Source organism: Protopterus annectens, chromosome 11.part0 (genome assembly GCF_019279795.1).
Source record: "Protopterus annectens isolate FY-2018-M chromosome 11.part0, PAN1.0, whole genome shotgun sequence".
NCBI lineage: Eukaryota > Metazoa > Chordata > Ceratodontiformes > Protopteridae > Protopterus > Protopterus annectens.
In genome coordinates this window covers 551,686,277-551,712,474 of record NC_056745.1, presented here as the reverse complement: position 1 = coordinate 551,712,474, position 26,198 = coordinate 551,686,277, and the positions used below count along the sequence as shown (strand labels likewise).

General features: G+C 39.8%; 1 protein-coding gene across 1 annotated transcript in view; it reads left to right on the top strand.

The window, feature by feature from the left end:
• Positions 1-26,198, top strand: part of HELB (DNA helicase B) — a 1,552,493-nt gene that overhangs the window by 320,298 nt on the left and 1,205,997 nt on the right. Inside the window, exon 4 of the mRNA XM_044088061.1 lies at positions 21,072-22,052. Coding sequence (XP_043943996.1) covers positions 21,072-22,052 — 981 coding nt within the window. The remainder of the gene's footprint in view (positions 1-21,071; positions 22,053-26,198) is intronic.

Sequence of the window (26,198 nt, the reverse complement as noted above, 5' to 3'; positions counted from 1 at the left end):
CTGATGCCGAAACCGGTTTGCTTTGTGGTCTTTTATGCCACTTAAATAAGTTTATAATTTTCACCCATTGTGCTGGACCTTTTTGTAGTGTACCTACTGCCTGGATGGTTTGGTCCATGCACATCCGTATGTGCGGGTGTATGTGTGTTGGATTACTTGATTTCTCCCGCTGTTTGAATCTGGGGTGAATAGATCTCTGGGGCTGAAGAAGATTCTGCCTTATTAGCTTTGGATTTATAGTTATATTTTTTGTGCCAACGTTTGTGTGGGTAACATTTATTCTCTGGCCATCTATCTGCTTTTTCCAGGTTTGGTGTGCTTTAATCCAATTCATTTTTTCATTCTGAGCATCTGTTTTCACTTGGGGCTGTATGCTTTATTTTCAACTATGCCAACATTTGTATGCCTACATTGGAACGAGTTGAATGGTGGAACAGTCAGATATTTGGGGACTTTTTTCGAATGTTTTTGACTTTATTCAAAAGATGAATGGATTTTGAGCATGTTGTGGGCTTTCAGCGGCTATTTCACTGATGCAGGGTATGTATGTATGATTTTGGTACATTTGGGCTGAGTGAACCGTTTCCACATGGCGCCATTTTTTTCTGTAAAAATACAAAGATGAGCCGAATGGTGGATTACAACTAATTTAGGTAATTTTGGAGACCTGTGGCGTGTGCTTTTTTATTTTCCCCTCAAGGAATTGGGCTGATTGACTTGCATCCCTACATGTGGGTGTTGATGTTTGGCGTCACTTGGTTCTTTTGATGGTGGATTTAAGGGGTTGAGCTCTATTTATGGGCAAATAAATATCCGTTCCATTATTTCTGCAGCCTTATATATGCGATTAAGTCAACATTGGTTCAACACTAACCTTTTGGATATTAGGGTTGAAAAGAATTTAGATGGTGTTTTTTCTTCATTTTATAATCATCCATTTGTCAACTGGGGTGGAGATTTTTCGCTTTAAACTGTGTCATCAGTCGTGGATTGAGCTGAACGGCGGATCAAAAAGACTATTGGGGACATTATCTAATATCTGTTTTTTTACTCCTCAAAGGAACGGATTTTGAAGTCCATTGGTTGTGTGCGTTGGGCAACATAAGACACGTTACTCATATGGCGCCATTTTCTATGTCGAGCCGAAGGGCAGTTTGATGTTGGATTTATGTTTTCAGTCATCAGTGATTTGCGCATACATTAGTGAACAAAGGAGTGGCATTTTTTGACTTTTCAAGCTAAAGGCAGTTTATGTGGCATTTCAATAACAAGTGTATGGAGGCAAGCCGAATGGCGGAATCGTACGGAATTCTGCTCCTTTGTTAATTCGAACACAACGATTATTTTGAACTGCCATTTTGAAAGAACGGGGGCATTCAATAACTTTTTCAATTATATCTTTCGGGCCGAGCTTATTTTTTAGGTGGCTGCCCCTGTTTATGGTGAAATGTGTTTTTTTGGGGTCTGAATTGGGTATTTGTGTCAATGTGTTAGGTGAAATTGTTTCATAACATCATTTTTTATATCTTTAAATGTGCATGATGAACTTATACATCTTATGTACCTTGTGTATCAAAAGGGATATATATGGGATGTGTAAAAGTGTTGTCAACATTCATGTATGTTGTGTGAATGTATTTGTCACAATTGGCACTTTAGCCTCATATGGGGTTAGTATCCCTGATTTTTGACTCAATACATGACGTATTTATACATCTTATATACCTTATGTATGAAAAAGGACATATGGGATGTATAAAAGTTTTGTTAACATTAATGTATGTTATGTGAATGTATTTGTCACAATTGGCACTTTAGCCTCAGACGGGGTTAGTCTCCCTGATTTTTGACTCAGTGCAGATGTTTTTTAAAAGTCTGGTTAAGTTGTTGTGTTCTATTTTTATATATATGTAAACAAATTGCACTGTGGCTTTATATTTGGTCCGGGTTTTGAGGGGCTTGGATCAACTTCCACTGTCAATCGCTGGCTATTTAAAGGTTTTCCTTGGGTTACTTATGTTCAGGGATGGTTACAACAACCAATTTATTAGACTCTAGTAGTCTTTGATTTGAACCATTTTTATAGTGGTTTATTATCCCAACAGCTTATTTGTTTTGCTTGGCTGTATGGTTCATTGCATGTACCTTAGGGACCCCTTTTGTAATCAGTCTTTTGGTGGTCCTTTTTGCTAAATGTTAATATTGCGGTTATAATTTTATACATAATTGTTTATATATATATATCTCCTATAATATATGTATGTTTTGCTCCCATAATTCATTGTGTTTCTGCTAATATGCTTACAGGTGTTTGCCTATAATTGCATTTTCGGGGTTAGATACAAAGATTATTTTTGACACTGTTTTTTTCTCAGGAGTAACTAGTGTTATGTGTATGGTTAATAACTATATTTTTTATCAAACGTTCAGTGGTCTCTTTTTTGGTTCTATTTATGTGGGCTGCTGGATATCATGACTATTTTGGATAGAGTGGTTATCAGCATTTAAGCTTAATTGTATAAATGTCAGATTTAGGTTAGTTGAGTATGTGTAGTTACTAATATTCAGCGGGTCACTCTTTTTGCTAATATTGAGGTCTGTTCATTCGGGCACAATTTTTTTGGTATAAAGGGGTTATACAAGAGGTTTCAAGTAAGTGTTTTTGTGCATTGAAGATGGATTTTTCCAAACATTTACAAGGTCTAGCAGCAGACCGAGATGATTTGTTAGCTTTTGGACTTGGGCCCAACAATAAGGAAGGGGATGCTTCAGGGGTTTTGAATCACGAGGGCATTTGTGCCAGTATATTCTTGAAGTTGACCAAGAACATGAAATCCCCGAGGACTAATGTCTGGCATTTGAGGCTGTTTAAGGCCTATAAGGTCCAAGGGATATCTCCCCGTGGACTCCATGTCAGGATCCAACCATGGGTCAGTATGATGGATGACACCTTGTTGGATGAATGGGGTTAGGCCCAACATGTTTGTTGAAACTCTTATCCCCCACTATGAAAGGACCATTGACAAATTTTATGTTGAAGTACAGTCCAGTTATGAGGAGATTAAACAGTTTGAGGGGGAATCTTTTTTTTCTCTAAGCATTTCAACCAACTAGCCAGGACCTGTTGGTCCTTGAACAACAACTGAAAAATAGAAAGTTACATAAGTTTAACAGAGATGTGATGGATTATGAAAGGGGCAAACCTTTTGGGGTTCAACAGAAAAATGTTAGGTTTGTGGACTCTGATAGAAAGAAATCTGGGCCAAATAGGAAAAGGCCACGTTCTATATTAAAAAAGGGTCGTAATGGACCCAGTGGCACTTCAGGGGATTAATCTTCTTCAGCCGATATTGATTTCACCCCTCTTTCTGATTCTCCTATTGCTAAAAGACGTCCTAGCAATGACCCTTTAGGGGAGGTAGACGCAGGGGTGGGAGGAAACATAGGGCAAATAAACAACCTACAACAGTTGTTGGACCTGATAATGCCCCATTAGGTTTGGGAAATAATGTACACAATATTTCCAGCCATACTCTGTCAGAAAGTGAAATAAAGTTACTTAATAGAGGACTGAATTTTGTGCCTGGCTTTTTTGTTTACGAAAATACATTGGTGAACAATGTTTTAAATTTCTGTCGTTTATTGAATTTACGATTGTTTTTTTGGAATACTGAAAATACTCAAAGATCTACTGATTTCCAGTTCCACAGAAGTAATTTTTGTTCCACCTATGAATAAAAACGTGGGCATTTTTTAAAGATTGTGTGTCAAAAGATTTATACTTTAACCAATCCCTTGTACCAAATATTAATAATGATCTAAGTCTGAACAACTAGCTATGCAACAGTTGATGGCCCGACAGGATCTGGTCATATTACAAGCTGATAAGGGAGGGGCAATAGTAATCCTGGATTGGGAAAAATACTTGGCTGAGAGGGAGAGACAGTTGGGGGATGGACAATTTTACATGGGTATGCCATTAGACCTGACATCACAATTCAAGAAAGAAATTGACAACTTTCTTAATTTGGCTTTGGAGAAAGGCATTATTAACAAAAAAAACTGTGTACCATTTAACAGTTTCTGACCCCCCCCCCCCAATCTCAATATCCGTATCTCGTACCCAAAATTCATAAGAATTTGTCCAATCCCCCCAGTAGACCTATAGTCTCTGGACGGGGATCATTGACTGAACCCCTGTCGGCCTATTTAACAAAATATTTACAACTCCTGTTGCCCCTAGTTCATGCTGGAATTCAGGACACAACCAGTTTTTTACAAATCATTGAGAACATGCAATTAGAGCCTGGGTGGCTAATGTTCACTGTGGATGTGTCCTCATTATATACTAGCATTCCACATTGGGCCAGGCTTGAGGCGTTGCATTTCTGGTTGGATCAGGCTAACATCTATCCCCCTGGATTCAAAATGTTTTTGGTATGTTTAACTGAACACGTATCGACAAAAAATGTTTCACTTTTTTGGTAAATGTTTTTGGCAAATTAAGGGCACAGCCATGGGGGGCATCTTTTGCCCCATTTATGCAGATCTGTTCATGGGCTATATTGTACATCAACTTATTTATGATGTTTCACATAACCTATTTCTTCAGGAAATTGACATCTGGCGGTGCTACTTGGATGATTGCTGGATGGTGTGGAGGGGGGATCTACCTTTTTTGTAGGAATTTGTTGAATACCTCAGTCAGAACAAATGGGGTATTCAATTTACTTTAAATTCCAATAAAGAATCTGTCACTTTTTTAGATGTGAAGATTACTAAGAATTTTGACCACACCCTCCAAACTGAGGTGTTTAGAAAATATCTCCAGTATAATACATTATTGCATGCTGGCAGTCATCACCCCCCCCCCCCACGTCATCCTCAGTATACCGAAGTTGCAATTTTTGAGGATGCGCTGCATTTGTTCTACTCAGGAGACCCATGCTAGATTTGAACAGGATCTGCATAACCGATTCATCCAGAGGGGGGATATAGAGATAATAATATTTGTCGGGCTAGGGATCAGGTTAGACAACAATCTAGAGTGGAGCTATTACAGTAAAAAAAAATCTGACATTGACAGGGATGCACAACAACCCATACGACTGGTAACCACATTTGGTAGGAATTTCCAGACCTTTAAGAGGGTTATCAACCAACATTGGGATATCCAAACTTAATGACATATTGCCCTCTACTTGTTGTTTTTCTTTTCGTAGGGGGGCGGCGTTAGTTTCCCGCTTCAGCCATTATAAACGTAAGGTTCTGCTTTTACTTCAACAGTCCACCATATTTGGTAATAGGGTAAAGGAATGTGTTCCTTGTGGACATTGTTCCGCTTGCTCGTACATATTCAAAACTCAAACAGTTACTAGTTCCAACACCCCCAAGGTTTATGACATTTTATGTTTTGGAAATTGTAGCAGTGAATGGATTATGTGTTTTGCTACCTGTTCCTGTTCAGAGTTTTATGTTGGACAAACGGCTAGAACACTGAGGCTCTGATTTTCCGAGCACCTCAGTCAGATCAGGAACAGGAGAGCCACTAATGCTTTATTTAAGCACACCTTAACACATCAGACAACTAGATTCACATTTTCTGTGATTGACAGGGTCCAGGGTTCTAAGTTTTCTAAAGTTGGTTGGCACAGTATACTAAACAGTAAGGAATCAGGTTGGATTATCAGGCTAGGGGGTTTGTTTAAACCTGGTCTGAATGAATTGCCATAATGATATATTCAACCAATCATTTTTGTGAATGCTAATGATGTCATTTATTTAAGGATGGGGCATTTGTATTTGTTTTAATGCACTGAGGAATGCTGATGCCGAAACCGGTTTGCTTTGTGGTTTTTTATGCCACTTAAATAAGTTTATAATTTTCACCCATTGTGCTGGACCTTTTTGTGGTTTACCTACAGGCATAAGAGTTTAGTCTGTCTGTGTAAGTCACATGCTGGAGTTCCTTGATGATCTTTGTTTGAAACCTCTGAGGTTTTTCTAATCGCTGCAGGTACTTAAGGTACATGCCAAACGGGGCATTGTACTCAGTTATGGACCAGATAAGTGCCAGGTATAGGGGGTTATAATTTATTTTGCTCTTGAGGCAATATCCTTTACTAATCAAGTGTGTTATGTAGAAAGCTTTCCTTACTGCAGTAGATTTGTGGTGGTTGAAGTTGAGGTTGTAGTCGACTTGTGATCCCAGGTCCCTTACCACTTCAGGGGAACTTACTGTATTGTTGATTTGATAGTGTGTGGGGACATTGTTTGTGCCGGTGGGATTGATGCATTTCTTTGCATTCAGTTTCAGACCGTGACTAATACATCAGTTGTTGGTCTGCGTGAGACTCTCCTGGAGTATACTGACATCATTTGGGGATTCAGTGATTGCACTTAGTTTGCATTCATCTGCAAACCTAGTCAGCCACAACCCCTTAGTTTTGACCTGAACTTCTGAGAAGTGTATTCTAAACAGTAGGGGGCCCAGCACTGACCTCTGCGGCATAACTAATCACCTTGGAAATCCACACACCCCCCCTCCGCAAAAGTAACCACCATGAAAAACTTCTCCAGAGCTAACTTTCGGCTCCTAAAAAACAGAGGTGGCTAACTTCACGGCACCCATGAAATTGGAGAACAGCTGAATGACCGCCAAATCATAAACTAATACCCTGTACGAACATGTACACAAATACATGGATCTCGTCATACCCAATAGAACCAAGAGCTCTCCTCCAAAAAAGGAAGCCAATCTGGTGGTCCCCTGCCATAAACAAACTCTACAACAGGTGAAGTCCCAAGACTGGAAAAACTCCTTTATCAGCCTCAACAAAAAGTTGAGATCCCTCATCAAATCCTCTAAAGCTAGCTATGAAAACAGAATTGCACCAGATAGTAAAGACAACCACAAGGCCTTCTATAGTTATGTAAAGAATCTCTACGGCAATACCCAGATTTGCTTGGAGCTGTTGCACAATGGCACCTCCTATATCCGCCAACAGATATTGCCAATATACTGGCCAACAGATTCAGTGCAAACTGTACCCCTCTCTCCCCACCAAAGGACCAATCACAATACCAGTAGATTGCCAGGCACCCAGTATTACTGCTGCACAGGTTAAAACAGCACTGTCCAAGGCCAAGAATACAGCTTCTGTGGGACCTGACAATATCCCTGGCTGTGTTCTACATGAACTACACAGTGAACTGGCACCTCACCTGTGTGCACTGTTCAGTCACAGCCTTACCTCAGGCTTTGTCCCTACCAAATGGTGTACTGCTACAGTCATCCCTCTCCAGAAAGGAGGAGCAACTACTAATCCTGGGAACTATCGCCTCATTAGCCTGACAAGTCTGATATGCAAAGCTATGGAACGCATCATCATGGACATAATAAACAAAGATATAGGGAACCTCTAAACTCTGGATCCCACACAGTTTGGTTTTGTGAAGGGTAGATTATGCCTGCTCAACCTAGTCGACTTCTTTGAGTCAGTCACCAGAGCTGTGGATGAAGGCAAGGTGGTTCATACAGCCTACCTTGATCTGGCCAAGGCCTTTGATACCATTCCCCGATCAGGAATCATAGAAAAACTCACTAAGCTAGGCATCAACCCCTATATCAGTAGATGGGTTACACACTGGCTCACAGATGGAACCCACAGTTTGAAAGTAGCTGTCTCCAAGTCAGACCGTCGACCAGTCACGAGTGGAGTCTCACAGGGTTCGGTCCTGGGTCCTTTCCTGTTTGGTGTCTACTTCTCTGAAGTTCAGGGCAACACAAAGGGACTCTGGCTGACAAAGTTCACAGACGATTGCAAGTTGTGAGCAATAATTAACTCCCCAAGTGATGTTGACATCCTACAGAAAGGCCTCATTTAGACCAATGACTGGTGTCAGAACCATGGCCTTAAACTCAATGCCAAAAAATGTCGTCATCCCCTTTGGGAAAAACCTGGTCGATGGTAGTCCACTGAACACAGAAGGTGTCATAAGAGATCTGGGAACACAGGTTGACAGCAACTTCTCTTTTGACCACCACATTGCCACTGTTGTCAGAAAGCCCTCTGTGGCACATCTAATTACTAAGGGTTTTGCATCCAGGAAGAAAGAGGTCATTGTCTCCCTCTTCTCTTCCCTCATTAGGCCAATCATAGAGTATAATGCCCCATTTGACATGTACCTCACTAGACACCAACAACTGGAGAAACCGCAAAAATACCTCACAAAGAGGCTCTTAGGCCTTAAACACTTGTCCTATATGGACAGACTAAAAAAACTCTACTATTTTCGGTCTCATATCGCCTACTTAGAGGCGATCTCTGCTTGACTTACAAAGCCATGTCTGATCCAGCTCTGTTAGAAATGCTACATCTAAGGAAATCCCAATCTCTCTGCACTACATGCTCCAGAGACCTCAACCTCATTACCACAATCAACAGAACAAGCTGGAGGGACAGATTCATAACCCAGAAGACTGCCCATGCTATGGAAGAGACTTCCCATACATGTCAAGCGGAGTGCCTCACTGGCCGTCTTCAAGAGAATTCCTGATGAGTGGATGGGAAATAAAAATTTCACCCCGCGGATCATTCCAGTGGCTTTACTTGACAGAGGCACTGTGAACTAAGGTCGGTTGGCACGATTACAGGGTAATCCTATGGGCTAGGCTTGTTAAGGTTCCAGGGCCATTAGCCGTACTAGGCTATACCTATGAACCCCACTAGTAATAGGTCTGCTGGTTGATGTGGAGTTGCCCACTTTGATAGTGTGTGTCCTTTTTGTGAGCCAGTTGGCAACCTATCTTACAACAAAAGGGTTTATGTTAAGTTTGCTACGTTTATTGGTAATGCCTGAATGTGGGATTGTGCTGAAAGCCTTTGCCAGGTTGAGGTATGCTGTGTGCACAGATTTGCCCTTGTCAGTGGCCTTGGTGACATTTTCAAAGAAATCCACCAGATTTAACAGTCAGGATCTGCCCTTCATGAAGACGAATTGGGTCGGATCCAGGGTTTGGTGGTCACCTATGTCTTTATTTATGAAGTCCATAGTGATACGTTCCATGGCCTTACAGATGACGCTGGTCAGGCTTATGGGTCTGTAATTCACCGGGTCTTTTGCTAGGCCACCTTTGTGGAAGGGAATAACTGTTGCTGTTCTTCATTCCACAGGAACAAAGCCTGTGGTTAGGCTAAGATTGAAAAGGGTACTTAGTGGTGATGCTAGTTTTAGCCTGTTTATAAGCTAGCCTGGGATGTCGTCTGGTTCATAGAGGCTGTATTTTTTGCCTTGGACAAGGCTTTGAGGACCTGATCTTTAGATATGTAGGGTGGGGGGATGTTTGGGGAGGAAGGTTTGTTGTAAGTTAGGGGATAAGGGAGTGAAAATTTTTCCAGACCTATCCACTAGCAGGTTTGCTATCTCTGTGGGGTCAGTGTGTGAGATACCATTGGCCACTAGTTCTGCACATGCTTGGGTCCTACCCTTTTGGTTGCATACATAGCTGTAAAAGGCCTTATGGTTATCCTTGATTGTACTTGCTAAGTTTGGGCTGACTAGTTTAAAAGGCCTATTTGCTAGTAAATGAAGGTCTTGATTTTGTTGCTGCAGGACACAATTTTAGTAGAAGAGTTGATCCAATATTACCCTGACCTGACTAATGGTGATATATAACAGTAAAAATTGTAATGGACTGTTGCGTAACTATGTAATGGTAATGCGGTTCATTTCTATGGTCTTTGAAATGCAAAGTCAAAGCCCCCCCCCCCCCCAACCCCCACAGATCAGCAAAAGAATGAGAAAAAGTAAGCTAGATTGCAGGACTGCAGCTCTGGAAAATTACTGGTTCAGAAATGAAAGTGGTTACACAAACATCTGGGGCAAAGGAAAAAAATATGTTAAGGAAGGGAGACAGTGGACTGCTCAAAACAGTCAGTGGAGCACAGTTGGAGCAAGTACCACCAGGACTGCTGTGGTGTAAGAAAATGGAGCTATAATGGTGGTCAAAGTTCTTTGATTTAGACTGCCATTCTTCTTCTTCTTCATTCGGCTTTTCCCGGATAGGGTTGCCTCAGCGGATCACCAGTCCGCTCATGATTGGCAGTGGAGTTTTACAGTGTCTAGTTGTCAGCCCGGTGCCCAACCTTCCACAGAAGGAACACACACGCACACAATGATGCCTAGGGCCAATTTAGAGTGTCCAGTCCACCTACAGCATGTCTTTGGGATGTTGGAGGAAACCGGAGTGCCCGGAGGAAACCCACGGGACCACAGGGAGGACATGCAAACTCCGCACAGAAGTCACCCCAGCCGGGGATTGAACCAGAGGACCTCTTGCTGTGAGGCGTCAACGCTGCTACACTACCACGGCCACCCTATGATTTAGACTGCCATAATGTTTATAATTTACATAAAAATGTAGCTCGCAGACTGGTGTTCAAACTGCAGACTTCACTGTTTCATATCTGTTTGCTTGCAGGGACACTTCTTTAGAAAAACAAAACAGTTGAGTGCACTGAGTCAGTGGCAACTGTGCACAAATATTAGCTTTGAGCTGAAAGTGGTTTAATAACTGTTTCAGGCAAGGAGAAATAAGAAAGGAAGGGGGAGACCAAGGGTGACTCCCTTGAAGGCATGCAGTTCCACTAAAGAAAGAAAGGAGGATATAAATGGGAGTAACAAGTCTAGAAAAAGTGAAGAAAATATAAGAGAAAGAAATAGTTTGAGTAAGAGCAGTACGAGTAAACGTCTGTGTCTGTTAGGACGTAGAGAGAAGCTGACAAGCTGGACTGTCAGTGGAGGAGGGTTTACAGACTATAAGGCTACTGGTTACAAACTAGGGCACTGAAGCTCTTCTCTTCAGACTAGCCACTGTGCAGACTAAAATACACACACAAGGCTGGATGCCCCTAACCCTTGCTTAAAGCACAAGGCCAGAGGTCGTACAATGTTTGTGCTAAATAAATGGTGAGTTGATTGAGTGGACTCAGATTGCCTTTTGGATGAGCCTGCTGTGTGTATGTTTTAGGGATGTTTCCAGTGAATGCTGTACCTCCCTTGCACCCTGCTAGAGAATGAGAGAGGGAGGGGAAGGAGTGCTCTTTCAAACTGACAGACTGATAGTTCTGAAGTGATGCTTCAAAATTTGCAAATAGGAAAACAGAAATTGTTGTTGGTCATTAAAGAAATAAAATGTCATCTGCTTTTCTTATAATCTCTGATTGTTGCTTCTTAATGTTATCCTTTCCATGGCGGACGTAAAGCTCATCCGTAACCCTGTTCAAGTGCAACTTGGACAAATGGGTGGGAAATAGCAATTTTATCCCAGTTTGGCACCTATATCCTTAATGGACAGAAGTGGCTTATGAATACTTGATTTGTACAAGCCTGTATCAAACTATAAAATTCCTAAGTATATGACACATTAGCTCTGTTAGAGTATTTAGCCAAGTCTAGAAGAGAAACTGCTGTTACAAACGATAGTTTGTAGAGCATATAAAACATTGCATGAAAACTATAAGAAAGGGTAGAAAAGATGGGTAAGAAAGACTGGAAAAGTTATTTACAAAGGAAAAATGGAAGGACGTCTGCATTGCTCCCAAACATGCAACAAAGTCCACAAGGTTTAGGAACTTTGCTGGTAAGAGTTCACTTATTTGTTTCTACCCAAAACAGAATTCAAATAATTTTTCCTTAGGTCAATAGCAAATGCTGAAGGTATGATGAGAAAGAATGAGGTAAATGGGAACATGTTTTTGGGAGTGAAATGAGTTGGCAAGTTTTAAACCTTCCCTACAGTATACTCTTTCAAAAATATTAGGGGAGCAAATGGCTCTAACTAAGGAAATGATTCTTTTGAGCTCGCACACAGGATCTGAATTGCCTAGACAAAATAAGGCCTTATTAGGATTAATGCTGTTGGTTACCAATTAAGCAGTTGCTAAAATAGAAATCAAAGTCTAAACCAATTGTAACTTGAGGACTGACTGTTGTTAAAAGATCTGGAAGTGGGATCTTCAGAAAAGGCAAGGAGCAACTTACATAGAACAGTACAGTAACGTTCAGGAGGAGGAAGGAGTGAGATTTAAGAGAAAGCATGAAATGAGCAATTTATGTAACCTGAAGTGAACAACAGTTGTATATATAAAAAAGAAAAGAAAATGTAATTTATATTGCAAGAAGGAAATGTTAATATGACTTTTTATTTTCTAGTAATGTAAATGTGCCTATGTCTTAAGTGATATTTTTAATAAATGTATTTAAAAATACAGCAGCAAGCTTCACTCAGGATTACACCCATTTAGAAAAAAATATGTAGAAGTAGGAGACCCTACCTGAACCACGTGTCATGGGAAATTCAAAAACAAGCCAACCTGGTGAGCCATAGTCATAAGTAAAGTGTACAACAAAAGGATAAAACTCATTAAATTTAGTAGATCCAACACCCATCTTCTCAACATGTTGTCAAAAACTGAAGAACATCATCAGGCCCACTAAAAGGAGACCATGAACTTAGGTTGGCCACTGAGCTTAAAGATAATTATAAATCTTTCTTTAGCTTTGTTAGCAAACTGTTAAACAATGCCCTACATTGTTAAGAACTTATTCTTAATAATACTTCCTATTCTGAGCCAACAGACAACACCAATATCCTTGCAAACAAATTGGCAACCTCACCCTATGAGGCCATTACTCAAAGCCTTAGAAATGTTTAACTCCCTTACTACTACAGATATCTTTAAAGATCATTTACTCATAGTGCTAACAAAGACCAAAATAATTCATCCTTGGGACCGAACAGTATAGCTGGTTCCTTACTTAATAGTCTTAAACATGCCCTTAAATCAAAGTTTAAACCAGCTGTAATTGAATCACTACTGAATATTGAAAAGGAGATAAAAGAACTCGAGGTGGGATCTTTAGAAAATGAGGAACAAATTACAGAGAAATAAATGGAATTTATGGAAACAGTAGAAATGGAGTAATGTTCAAGAGAAGGAGTGATGTTTAAGGGAAGGCAGGAACTGAGCAATTAATGTAACATTGCTGCAAATGATAATGTTATAAAAAGATAGAAAGGCTGTAGTGTATAATGCATGAAAATGCAAAATGCTAATGTGTGTTTTCGATTAATTTATGCATGCCTATGTCTTAAGTGCTAATTTAATAAAACTTAAAAAATGATGCCCTTGCAGACACATTTTTCAGTGTTTAACCTAAGCTTAGCTGCTATTTTTGTCACTGATGAGTGATGTATTGCATTAATGATGCCCCTTAGGAAGTGTGGTCTCAAGCCGACCCTGGGTAATTATAGACCTATCAACCTCTCAAATCTCATCTGTAAAGTCATGGAACATATTGTAACTGACCTCATAAAGTGTGATATCAGTAATCTTGTGAAACTTGACCAATTTGGCTTTGTGAAGATGAGATCCTGTCTATTTAATCTGGTAAACTTCTTCAAATGGGTTACAGAGGCTATAGTTGGTAGCTATGCAATGTGTGTGGTGCTTCTTGACCTGGCCAAGGATCTCAGCACCATTTCAGGTCCTGGTATCATACAAAAGCTAAATGCTTTAAAAATTGATCCATATGTGGTAAGATAGATAGTAAACTAGATGAAAGCCATAACTTGCACAATGTGAGTTGATGGTGCCACATCAGAAAGTATGAAAGTGGCCAGTGGTGTCCTCAGGGCTCAGTGCTGGGACCTATCCTTTTTGGTGTTTACTTCCCAGGTCTCCAAGCAGAGCGCCAAGCGCTCTGGCTAACAACATTTGCAGATGGTTACAAACTGGGAGTTGTTGTTAAGGCACTCTTTCATGTAAACACTTGTGTACTAAAAGTGGGATCAAACTAAATGCTAAGAAGTGTTATCTCATCCCTTTTGTTAAACAGCCTTCCCCTCATCATACTGTATAGACAGTACCGCATTACAAAGTGAAGATATAGTCAGGGATGTAAGTATTTGTGTTGATAGCACCCTCTGTTTTGACTATTGTGACAAAGGTTGTCAGGAAATCCTTTTATTTAGCCCACCTGATTGCCAAACTAGTGTTATCAAGGTCTATGGAGGTAATTACTGTCTTGTATTCACATTGATTAGCACAGTTATTGAGTATAACACCCTGTATCTCACTAAATGTACTAAACAAATAGAAATACCCCAAATATTCATAATCAAAATATCACATGCTAAAAGTCCTTGAGTTACCAAGACAAGCTTGAAAGTTCTCTCTCTCTATTCAGTGTTTTACAGACATTTGAGTGGAGATCTCTGCCTCACTTACACCACCATTAGGCAACAGATTATGTACCTCCAGTTTCTCTGCATGTCAAATATATCCACCAGTACCAGAACCAGGGAATCTAAATCTTCACCAACAGAGAAATTGAATATTGTGGAGGGACAGTTTTGTAACTCACTGCCTTCCAAATCTGTGGATTACATTTCCACTGCATGTTAAGCAGTGCGACTCACTATCTCCCTTTAAATGTAAACTAGATGGACTGAATGTGTATCCACAAATTTAGTCTGATATGACCATCCTGGGGAAAGGAGGTGCAGTATGATGGAGTGTAATGCCAATGTGTGAATAGTCATCGGAATCCGTGGTCTTGGAATATCTTATCAGACTGTTAGACCATAATAATGGGCTGAGGTGATGCCTCTGATTTCTGTGAGCTTGCTATTATGTAATGTAAATCCTATGAAGCATAGAGCAGGTACCAAAGCTTGGAGAGTAAGCAGTAATGCGTACCTCATCCGTCTCTGACTCTGCTCTTAAGTGTGTCTATTAACCCAAACAGTTTGCAGTAGGTATGCAGCAACTTCTCAGTTACTGACAGATTGGATGTTTGGAGTCCCTCATCAATATAGATTCTTCTCAAAACTAAATTCCAATCTCCCATTAATAATGTAAGACCCTGATGGAAAACCATTTCTTTCATCATAAAAGATCTCGCCTGTTTCTGATGTGTCTTACTGTGATTTTGTTTTATAACCCAGTTATAATAATCACCCCACTACCAACCACTTACTCCTGCAAACCACCTAAACTGATTATCTATAAAGCTGTTTGTCTGCATGAGAAAACATTAGCAAACTATAACATTCCTTCAAGCTCCTGAATTAATGGCTGAAATGTCTACTGCATGTAAGTGCACACACAGCCAGGAAATGGAACAGCTCCTTGTAAGTTCACCAAAGCAGATTCAGTAAATCCAGGTAGGCACCAAACTAATTCAAATAATTCCTTTATAAAGAATTATTTGAATTTGTTTGGTGCCTACGTGGATTTACTGAATCTGCTTTGGTGAACTTGCAAGGAGTTGTTCCATTTCCTGGCTGTGTGTGCACTTACTTCCTGGTTTGGTTCTTTGCTGTTTGTTTGACTTCTTTTATGTCTACTGCATGTATATATTTGTTTGTTTGTTTACCTAATGGTTTAACTGGGCAGTGCAAGACCCCTTTTCACTGGAGGCCGAATGAGAAAAGCTCCACAGAATTGCACATCATTGTAACAGAATACAAACTGATAATATTTAAGGAAAATAAAATGCAAAATGCATAATTAATGACTAAGAAGTCGTCTCTTTTTTCCCCTCAAATTTGGGGTATCCTCAAAATAGCAATATCAAAGGGAAGATTTATTCCAAGATGTGAGCATTTACAAAAGTGTTTGCCATATATCAGCACTGAATTGTCAGATCACATTTCTATTACAATTTGCAGATGGGAAAATACTATTTGTAAGTAAACTAGTATAAAAATAATAAGGTGTGCTGAAATAGTGTAACAACAAGAACAACTGTGTACAGTTATTGGGTGCTGTCTTCCAAGGTGTAAAAATCTTGTCAGAAAAATAAGGCTTCAAGCTTAGAGAACTAGTCAAGAGTAAAGGATCTGATGGGCTATATTCACCCTAAAGAAACTGTTGGAAGTAGAGTCCCTTAAGTCCTTGGAAAGAGGGCCTCATGTATTCCTTGGAGTGCAGAAGAGGTTAACCATGCCAGATTGTGAGGTAGGACTAGCTAAACTTGTATGCACATCTTTTCTTTGAAAACACATGTGAAATGTCTGGTAGAGAGATGTCCCTTAAAGGTAGAGGAACACTATCTTTACAAGCCTCTATGACCATGATAACCAAAAGATTATCCAACAGAGGCATAGCCAATAAGTGATCCTCTTTATAGAGGTCCTTGCAGATTCCACCAGCCTAAAGCATTTGCCTTGTAGTGTTCACAAGCCCCCCTCCACCCCCTCATACACACACAACTTCTAAGAGTAGCAATAGTCCCCAAAGCATAGTGATCTTGGACACATACAAAATATTTCTCATATCTTTTTTTTAACCAAACAATGGGCAGTATACGAGATACAACAGAACTCTACAAGGTTATTTGTAAACATGAAACGTGTATTAATATACCCAAAGCAAGTTGCCTTTTAATTAGGTAGAACATTTTCTGTGGGTCTTGAGGGCTGCACCCTTGTGACTCTTATTAGTATGTCTACTTGGTCTGGAAGGTCAAGATGAAGGTGGGTGTGTTATGTGAACTAATGGCTGACGGGATCTTACTTCTGTCACCTTTTTATTCATCCTTTCTGCTAATGGATTTTGTTTGATGTGTGTAATTTTGGTTGCAGCATGTACATTTTTATATTTATATTGCAATTAATGGAGAATGCAACCTCTTTCAGTTTTTTTATTTTGAATTAAACTATAGGTTTTAGTTTAGGAGAGTTGTTTTAGGTGGAATGGGGTATTTTGGGGATCTTTTGCCTCTTTTTGATGTATGCAGTGTGTAAAGTTGCACTTCTGCTTTGTAATAAATGGGAAATATTGTCTGTAGTTCAGTTTATTATTATTACTTTTATTTTTAGTTAGCACCTTTAAATTAATCCAAAAATAGATTTGAGTGTTGAGGGGTTATTTTAGGTGGCTGGAGTGTTTTTTGAGGATGCCAGTGTGTCTTTTTTTTGATTGTGTAATGTGTACATTTTAATGAGTAGCACGATTGTGACAGGTTTAGAGAAATTTTAGTAGCTTTGATGATGTGCCACTTAGATAAATTGTGGATGCACCAAGTGTGCATAAATACTAATGATGATTCAAGAGTTCAGATAAAAGTATGTCAAAAAATGTGGCCATATGTATGTTTTATCTGGGTTATGTATTAGTATACAAGTTGTTTAGTACTGTGTCAAATCTACATTGTTGTTTCTTGATTTGTAGATTGGTGTTCACGAAGGCATGCACTTAGTAGGCTCCACAGATGATTCTGCTTATTTAGGGGGCAACATACAGACTTATGGTGTGCACTAGTCAAACCCTCAGATGTTCCCAAATGTGGGATTTTGCTGTACAAAGAATTATAAATGCTGATAGGTCCAGACGTACCGCAGCAAGGACTATCAGAGGAATTTCTAATAGATAATCTGACACAGTTAGAACATTGTTATTTTACTGATATTAAAGTACAAATTCTTATTTCTGCCCTTTTTGTCTATAGTGGCTCATAAGTATATCCTGCTATTTATTACAGTAGAATTGATACAGAGAGTAGAAGTGCAGTACTTTATTCAGCCTTTGCTGAAACACATTCACCCTATTTACTTGATCATGGGATCATAATTAATAATTTATAAATATATAAATAATCATTTACTTTTTAATATCTTTACTAATCAGCTCTATATCTCCTGTCCTCAGTCATATTTAGTGCAATACACAGATGACTCTACAGTCATCACCACAGCCAACTCTCCCTCTAAGCTCTTCTGAACTACTCAGGCATCTTTTAACTTAGTTGAAACATGGCTCTCCAACAACAAGGTCATCCTTAACCCTAATAAAACAAAGCTGTACTCTTCCTACCTAAAAAGTTCAACAATATTAAACCCTCCTTCTCCATACAGTCTCTTAATAACACTCCCATTCAGGTAGAATCCAGCACTAAGCTCTTAGGTATAACTAGCGACTATCAGCTTAAATTTGACTTGCATGTTACTAACTGTATCAAAAAGAATCATTCAAAACTATTGCTCCTTTACAGTAACAAGAAATTTCTTACCTCTGAAGCCAAGATTACTCTCTGTCTTACCTACCTTCTACCTAGTCTAATGTACAATTCTCACAAATCTCAACTCAGCACTCCTGACCAAACTTGAATCTACCTACAGCAAGGTAGCTATATTTGCTGCCCAACAAACCTACAAATCCCATCATTGTCTCTCTCTAAAACACCTAAACTGGCTTGAATTACCCCACCAGCTTCTCCTCTTTCAGCTCCAGATCATCCATTCTATCCTGTACCAGCCTTCCTACTGTCCAGCACTATCCCCTCTCATCTCCCATTATTCTCCCTCAATACCTCTCCTAAACTCTAACCAAGACCTACTACAAATCTACAAACCCAAGTCTAAATTTGGACGCAACATGTACAGCTATCACCCCACCATTGCCAGGAATAGGCTCCCACTAGAAATCGGGACCCTTACACATCCTAAACAATTTAAGACAGCCACCAAAGAGCACGTTAAAAGGCACTGGTCCTGCCACTGCACTCTCCCTCCTTAAACATCCCCTACTTCTCATACCTTAATCTACTTTATGCCCTTTACTCACTTTTCTCACTAGCTCTCTGTAATCTTCCTTGACTACTCTTTCTACTGTCTTCCAAAATCTATTAAGCAAATTGCCTCAGGGAAACATTCTATTGTAATTGTCTTGCTTATATGCAACTACACCATGATAAAACTGGGTTTTTGTAACCACTTACCCCAAAAACTATACTCATTTTAATGACATATTTTTTTTTATACATCTTGAAATAGTTATGCTATACTCCTGATTATTGACACTGTACAACATTGTATTGCTACTTGATGCATTGTAATAATTCTGTAACATTGCTGTTTAATGCTAATTTATAATGATAATTGTATAATACGTTGGAGCTTTTCTCCCCGGGCCTCCACTGAAAAAGGGCTTTTCAGCTCATTAGGACAATCTCGGTCAACAAATGTAAAATAAAATAAATAAATAAGAGGTTACTAGACTATTGGCCCTGAGGCCCTTACAAGCCTAGCCAAGATTAGACCATGTTCCAACAAGTCAGCACTTGATGCCCCTGTCCAGGTGGAATCCCAGGGGTGTATTTTCTTTTCCCCATCCAGCTGTCCAGGTTGCACTGAAAAAGGGTTAATGGGATACTCTGCTTGATGTTGAGAGGGAGTCTATTTCACAGAAGGGGAGAGTCTCTGGGACACAAATCTGTCCCGCCAGCAAATCCTGTTGACCTCCCAGACCAGGTTGAGGTCACATGTGCGGGTTACTCAAGTGGAGCTTGACTTGCGGGCATGCAGCAGTCCCATCAAGGCAGGGACTGAGATTGCTTTGTATGTCAGACAGATGTCACCTCTGAGGAGTCTGTATGAGAGTGAGTAGAGGGACAGAGCTTTTAGCGTATCTGTGTAGGGTAGTTGTTTGAGGCACTGGGTTCTCCTGGTGAGGAACCCCTGTAGTCTCTCCAGCTGCTGCATGTGCTTTGTGAGCTACATGCCAAAAGGGCCATTGTACTCATTAATGGGTCTTATAAGGGAAGAATACAGAGATGTTATGACCTCCTTGTCCCTCGATGACATACCCTTACTAATGAGATGGGCCATATAGAAAGCATTCCATACAACAGAGGGAATATGGTGGTCAAAAGTCAGGTTGCTATCAACCTGGGTGCTCAAGTCCCTCAAGACTGATTGCGTGCTTTTTATTAATGTGATAATTTGTGGGGATGTCACTCTCCCCAAAGGGGATGATGATAAATTTTTGGCTTTCAGTTTGAGGCCATGTTTCTAGCAGCAGTCATTTGTTTGGGTGAGACCCTCTTGGAGGATGTCCACATCACTAGGGGAATTAATGACAGTGCCCAGCTTGCAGTCATCTGCAAACTTTTGTCAGCCATACCCTACTGCTTTTGTCCTGCATCTCAGAAAAGTGTATTCCAAACAGAGGCCCCAAGACCGATCCCTGGGGTACACTGCTCATTATGGGTCTACTGTTTTAGGTGGCTTCCCCTATTTTGACTAGATGGGTTCTGTCAATGAGCCAATTTGCTACCCATCTGGTAACATATGGATTGATGCCTAGTTAAGAGAGTTTATCTGTTATACTGGAGTGGCGAATAGTATCGAAGGCTTTGGCCAGGTCAAGGTAGGCAGTGTGCACTGTCTTCTCCTCTTCCTTGACTTTGGTGACTGCCTCAAAGAAGTCGACCAAATTTAACAGGCATGACCTTTCTCAAGTAATACACTCAACTTTCAAATGATCCCTTCTTATCTGCCATATAGTAGTAATAATTTAATGCACCTCTCCCCCATTTCTTTTATTGCATTGGTCCAGTCGATTACGAGTACAACTTAACATTCTCCATTAACAAATACATTTTTATTCTTATCTTGTTTTAGCCTGGCAGTAGGCTGTTCATTTTTGTTTTCATTTAGTTGCATTACAGTTTTAACATTCAAATGCTTATGACAGAACTGTGGACATTGCAGAAGATTGGCTCCAGATTTTTCTGTAGTTTGTCAAAGACCAAATCCAATTCAGGGAAGGCCAGGAACAAAAAAAAAAAGAATCAAAATGCCGACTTTATTTTATGGAATAGGACACACTACGTTCTACAGTCATAGCTGAGTAGGTACTAATATTTGAATAGCAACACTCACCAAGGAATGTTTTTACTTCTGTCCAAGATGTACAACAATCTTATGTGCTCCGTTAGGGTACATACAAGCCATACATTTTTTACTTTAGCAAATTTCAGGAAAATAGAGAGATTGTGATAAATATAACAGTAATGCTGTAGCCCAGAATTTTTACTGTGATTTTGTAACTGCTAAAGTTTGTGTTAATATTGATTTAAGATATTCAATCTTTTCAGATTTTGCTAAAAACTATTGTTTGAAACCATCATTTATGCACAATGAATGTGTAAGTTTTCTGAGAAAGCTAAAGTTTTGGTAGCTCAAGGGGTGTTAATTATTTAATGTGTTCATGTTACAGATGGTCAGAAAACATCTTCGTTTTATGCGCTGTGAAGCGACACTGGATGCTTTCAAACAGTGCGACCTGTTCCTGAAGATTCCAGACCTGCAGAGGAATGGGCTAATACTTTACAATGAGTTAAAGAAAATGTGCAGAGAACTCGGAGACACGTATGTTGAAGAACATATATTAACTAAAAGCTGTTCCAAGAAGGTTTCTGTAGAATGTGCTTGGGAAGCCCTGAAGTTTTTAAAAGATGAAGGTATTATGGTTATAGAAAAGAAACGGGTTTTTCTTCCAGCTCTTTATGATGATGAGAAGACAATTGCAGATTGCATAAGAACATTATCAGAGAAGCCCGCATGGCACATTAATGTAAATGTTAAAGATGCACTCATAAATGCTCAGGTTATGAAACAGATAGGTATGACAAAAGACGAACATGAGACTGCGTGTACAATGGATAGAAACCACGAAGACAGTGAGATTAATCAGCCGAATGAAAAAGGAGGCTGTTCTGCTGCCATTGTTTCTCTTTCCACAGATGATTCATTGAAAGAATGTATGGGAAACGACTTTTTTAATGATAATGGTGATGATGTGAATCCTAGTGTCAGTGTAGCATTAGACCCTGACCAAGTGAAGGCTGGGGAAATGATATGTGCCAATGCTGTTACCGTTATTAGCGGGAAAGGAGGATGTGGAAAAACTCATGTTGTCAGTGTAGTTTTTAAAGCAGCCTTTCAAAATCAGTACATAATAAGAAAAGGAATCGAGAAAGAGGTAGAAGAAGCCTGTGAGGACTTTGAAAATGATGAGGATGCATCGGAAACATGGGATACTTTCTTTGAAAGCAGTGCTGTCAACAGTCAGGATGAGACCATAAAGGATTCAGAATTCCTGCACATAAGTGAGGAGATTATCCTGACGGCCCCCACTGGCAGGGCAGCTTCCTTACTAAGGAAAAGAACTGGTTTTTCAGCTTATACTTTACATCAGGTATGATTTTACTTTTGTAGTTTACTCTTTATACTTCTGTATGAAATGCAACTTTCTGCATCTCTGGTGGATTGCATGGAGATCAGAGGTTCATAGCTTTATTCTAGGCTGCTGACAACTAAAGTCCTTATAACCCTGGTCATGCAACCCAAATGTGACTCACAGATTTGATTTGTACAGGAGGTGATTTACTGACTGCCTCTGTCCATCAGAGATGTAGTTATCAAGATCAGGGATAAATTTCTTAAACCTTTGTAGACATTTCAGTTGCTATATGTGCCTGGTCACGTACAGATCGAAGGGGACATTATACTCTATAATGGGTTTGATGAGAGTGGAGTATAGTGGCATGATGACTTTTGTGGACTTAGATCGCATGCTTTTGCTTATGAGTTAAGCAGCATAGTAAAATTTTCTTACTACCTTGGACACTTGTTGGTCGAAGGCTAGGTTAATATCTACATGCGTTCCCAGATAACTGACTAAGGAATTAACTTTTATGGGTGTTTTATTGATGCCATAGTTACCCTGGGTGGCTGGCTTCTGAAAAGGTACTATAGTGCATTTCTTGGTACCGAGTTTAAACCATGGCTTTGGCACCAAGCATTTGTTTGTTAGACCTTCCTGAAGAGTGGTGTTATCTTGGGGGAATTCAGTGATTGCTCCCAGTTTGCAATCATCTGTGACCTTTGTTAGCCAGAGGCTTTTGACATTGTCATCTAGTTCTTGGATATCAAAGGCAAAGAGGAGTTGGCGTAGCACAGAGCCCTGGGTGACTCCACTGGTGACCGGCCTCTTTATGGAGGTGGCCTCACTGATTCTAACATCCTGGGACCTATCAGTGAGCCAGCTAGCTATCCAAATGTTATAAAAGAGTATATACATAGTTCCTTAAGTTTGTTGACGATGCCCGAGTGGCGTATTGCATCAAATGCTTTAGCCAGATCTAGGTAGGCAATATGCACTTTTCCCCTCATTAATTGACTTGGTGACCTTTTCAAAGAAGTTTACCAGATTCAGTAAGCATAATCTTTCTTTGACAAAGCCAATCTGGAATGGATCCAATGTCTAGAAGTCTCCTATGCCCTTGCTGAAAATGTCCATGATAATTCTTTCCATGACTTTGCAAATTAAACTACTGTGACTAATTGGATCTGTAGTTTCTAGAATCTGTTTAAGGTCCTCCCTTATGAAGGGGATGACCATCACAGTACTCCATTCATGTGGTGTACAAAGCCTATTTTAAGACTGTAGCTAAATAATTACTTCAGGGGTCCTGTTAAGTCATATTTTAGACTGTTCACGAGGCATCCTGAGATATTATCAAGACCAAATGAGGCCATGTTTTTGGCTTTAGTGAACACAGCTAGCACATGCTACCTAGTTATAATCTGAGAGGTTATGTTTGAAGTAATTTTTTGTGGGGATGGTTGGAAGTGAGAGGGAGTAAAGCTTGAATTGAATTTGTCCACTAACAGGTTTACTATAGTGCTAGGCTTTGTGAATATGGCACCATTAACTTCGCAGTTCAACACATTGCTGTGTGCTTCCCTTGAGCATTCTTCCAAGGCTGAAAAAGGCCTCATGGTTATCTTTGACCTGGGAGGCTATCTTAAGCTGAACATTGGCATTGCTTAACCTAATTAATCCACTTAGTTGCCTATTTAGTTTAATGAGAGAGGCTTTTATCTTAATAGGAGTTACCCTTCATGATTTTTGCCATATTTTTTTTCCTTTTGTTGTATATCCTATTTAATTTGGGATGCTATCAGGATGGTTTTTCTGGGTCTATTTGTGGGCTTACTTCTGGTGGGTACAGCAACATCTATGCATCCATAGACATGGAAAGCAGTTCAGAGTAGGCTGCTGTGTTCTCGGGGTTTGGAGGGGCATTGACTTTTGACAAACCATCACTTGATAAAAGGTAATTTGCCTTGGAATAGTTCCTGACTGTAACTAGTTTTAATGGGATTATGGAGTTGATTTTGAAGGAGAGCGCTTTATGGTCATGCCTTATTAGGGAGGACAACACATTGAAGCGGGTGCAGCATTCCCCTAATATATGTGAGCACAAGATCCAGTATGTTGGAGCATCTAGTGAGCATGTTCACTATTTTGTCAAGGGTGTTTGTAGTTGTAGTAGCAGCAGAAAGTAGCCACACCCCTCACCTGTCTCTATGCCTAGACCAGAACATTGCCTTTAGCTAAATGCCACTCGTACCCTAAAAAGCAAGTCTTAATATCACCTCTGTTGTTTACTCTCACTACTTTAGCCCACATTACATCCATTCATACCAACATACCACTAGATAACACTTCCTATCATACAACACATACTACCACACATACAAAAGCCCACATAAATTTCCCCATCTGTTCCACATTATTTAATAATAGCTCTGTACTACACATAAACAAGACCTACCTACCAGATATAGCACACACAATTATACACATACTGATTATAAGCTTAATGCTTCTCGTCTGTATTGCATAATTAGCAGGATTCTAAATAATTAATTTCATGCTAAAGAAATTATTTATTTTATTTTGCATTTGTTGACTGGGAGACTCCAACTGGATGTATGTCCATTTTCACCGGAGGCCCGGGGAGAAAAGCTCCACAGTTTAATATACAAAGTCATTTAACATATACAGAGAACTAGTACAAAAATAACATTTTAGCTTACAGAGAAAAAAAATATTTTAGCTTGTAAATTGTAGTAAAAGGAGACGTTAGTTGTATGCTCAGTAATATCTGCTTGACTTGTGATATAAATGGGAGTATGCATAATTTACCAAGGAATATGCACAAATTCCCAATGTTGTGTCTGAGTGTATTAGAAAGAAATGGGGAGTAAGAGTCGAAGAGAGTTATTAAGAGCATAGTAGGACTGCTAGTAGATGAGGTTAGCATAGTAGGACTGCTAGTAGATGAAGTAAGTTACTGTGAGGAGGTTGATAGAGCATTTGCTGGAAAGCGGTATAGAGGGTCAACCTGGGGGAAGGCATGAGCATTGTCTTTTGGTAAAAAGGAGTTCCTTTAGTAGTTTAAATTTAATGATTGAGTTTACTGAGGTAATAGCAGGGGGCAGTGAGTTCCAAATTTTACCTATGTAGTTATGAAATAGGGAATCACCTGCTGAGTTGTTGGATTTGGTTATTTTGATTGTTTTGTCACTAGAGCGTAGTTGCCTGGGGTTTTCTTGTAATTTAAGCAAAGTGCTGGTATTTTTTCAGGATATAGGAGTTTCTGAGCGAAGACTAGTTGATGAAAGGTAATGAGATTTGGAAGTTCAAGCCAATTTAGTTGAAGTAGTGAGTGGCAATGGTGGGAACGGTAAGGAGCATTTGTGGCAAATCTGGCAATTTGATTGTAACAGGTGTCTAGTTTTGTAATTACTGTTTTGGATAGGTTGGTGAAGATGGCAGCAACATATAGAAGTATGGATAGGAGCAGAGTTTGAGCTATGGTAATTTTAGTCTGTTGATTTGGGTATGTTTTATTTTTGTACAGCCTAGTTTTCTGTGTATATTTTTGATAGTTTGATTTATGTGAAGGTCTAACTTCAGTTTGTTGTCAATGGTGACTCCTAGTAGTTTTGTGTGGGAGTCTGAGGAGATAATGGCAACATCACTAGGCATAATACATAGGTTCATAGGTAGGTACTAGGCTATCTGCCCGAAGGCATTTATAAGCCTAGCCAGAATGTATTGGCTTTTGCTGCCCCCTAGATTAGTTCCCTGTGCCTTTGTGCAGCAGAGCCATTGAAATGATCCCCGGGGTAAACTTTCTGTTTCCCATCCACTCGTCAAGGTTTCTCTTGAAGAGTGTTAGCGAGGAGCTCTGCCTAATGTAGATTGGAATCTTGTTCCAGAGCATAGGAAGTCTCTGGGACAGGAATCTATCCCTCCAGCATGTCCTATTTATTGTTGTGGTGGGGTTTAGATCCCTAGAGCGTGTGGCTCGAGGGGATATGGTTTTCTTTAGGTGGAGCATGTCCATCAATTCTGGGTTGGACATGGCCTTGTATGTCAGACAGAGGTCACCTCTGAGTAGGCAGTATGTAACCAAGTACAGTGGGAGTTTCTTCAGTCGAGCTGCATAGGGCATCTGATTTAGGCCAGTGATCCTCTTGGTGAGGT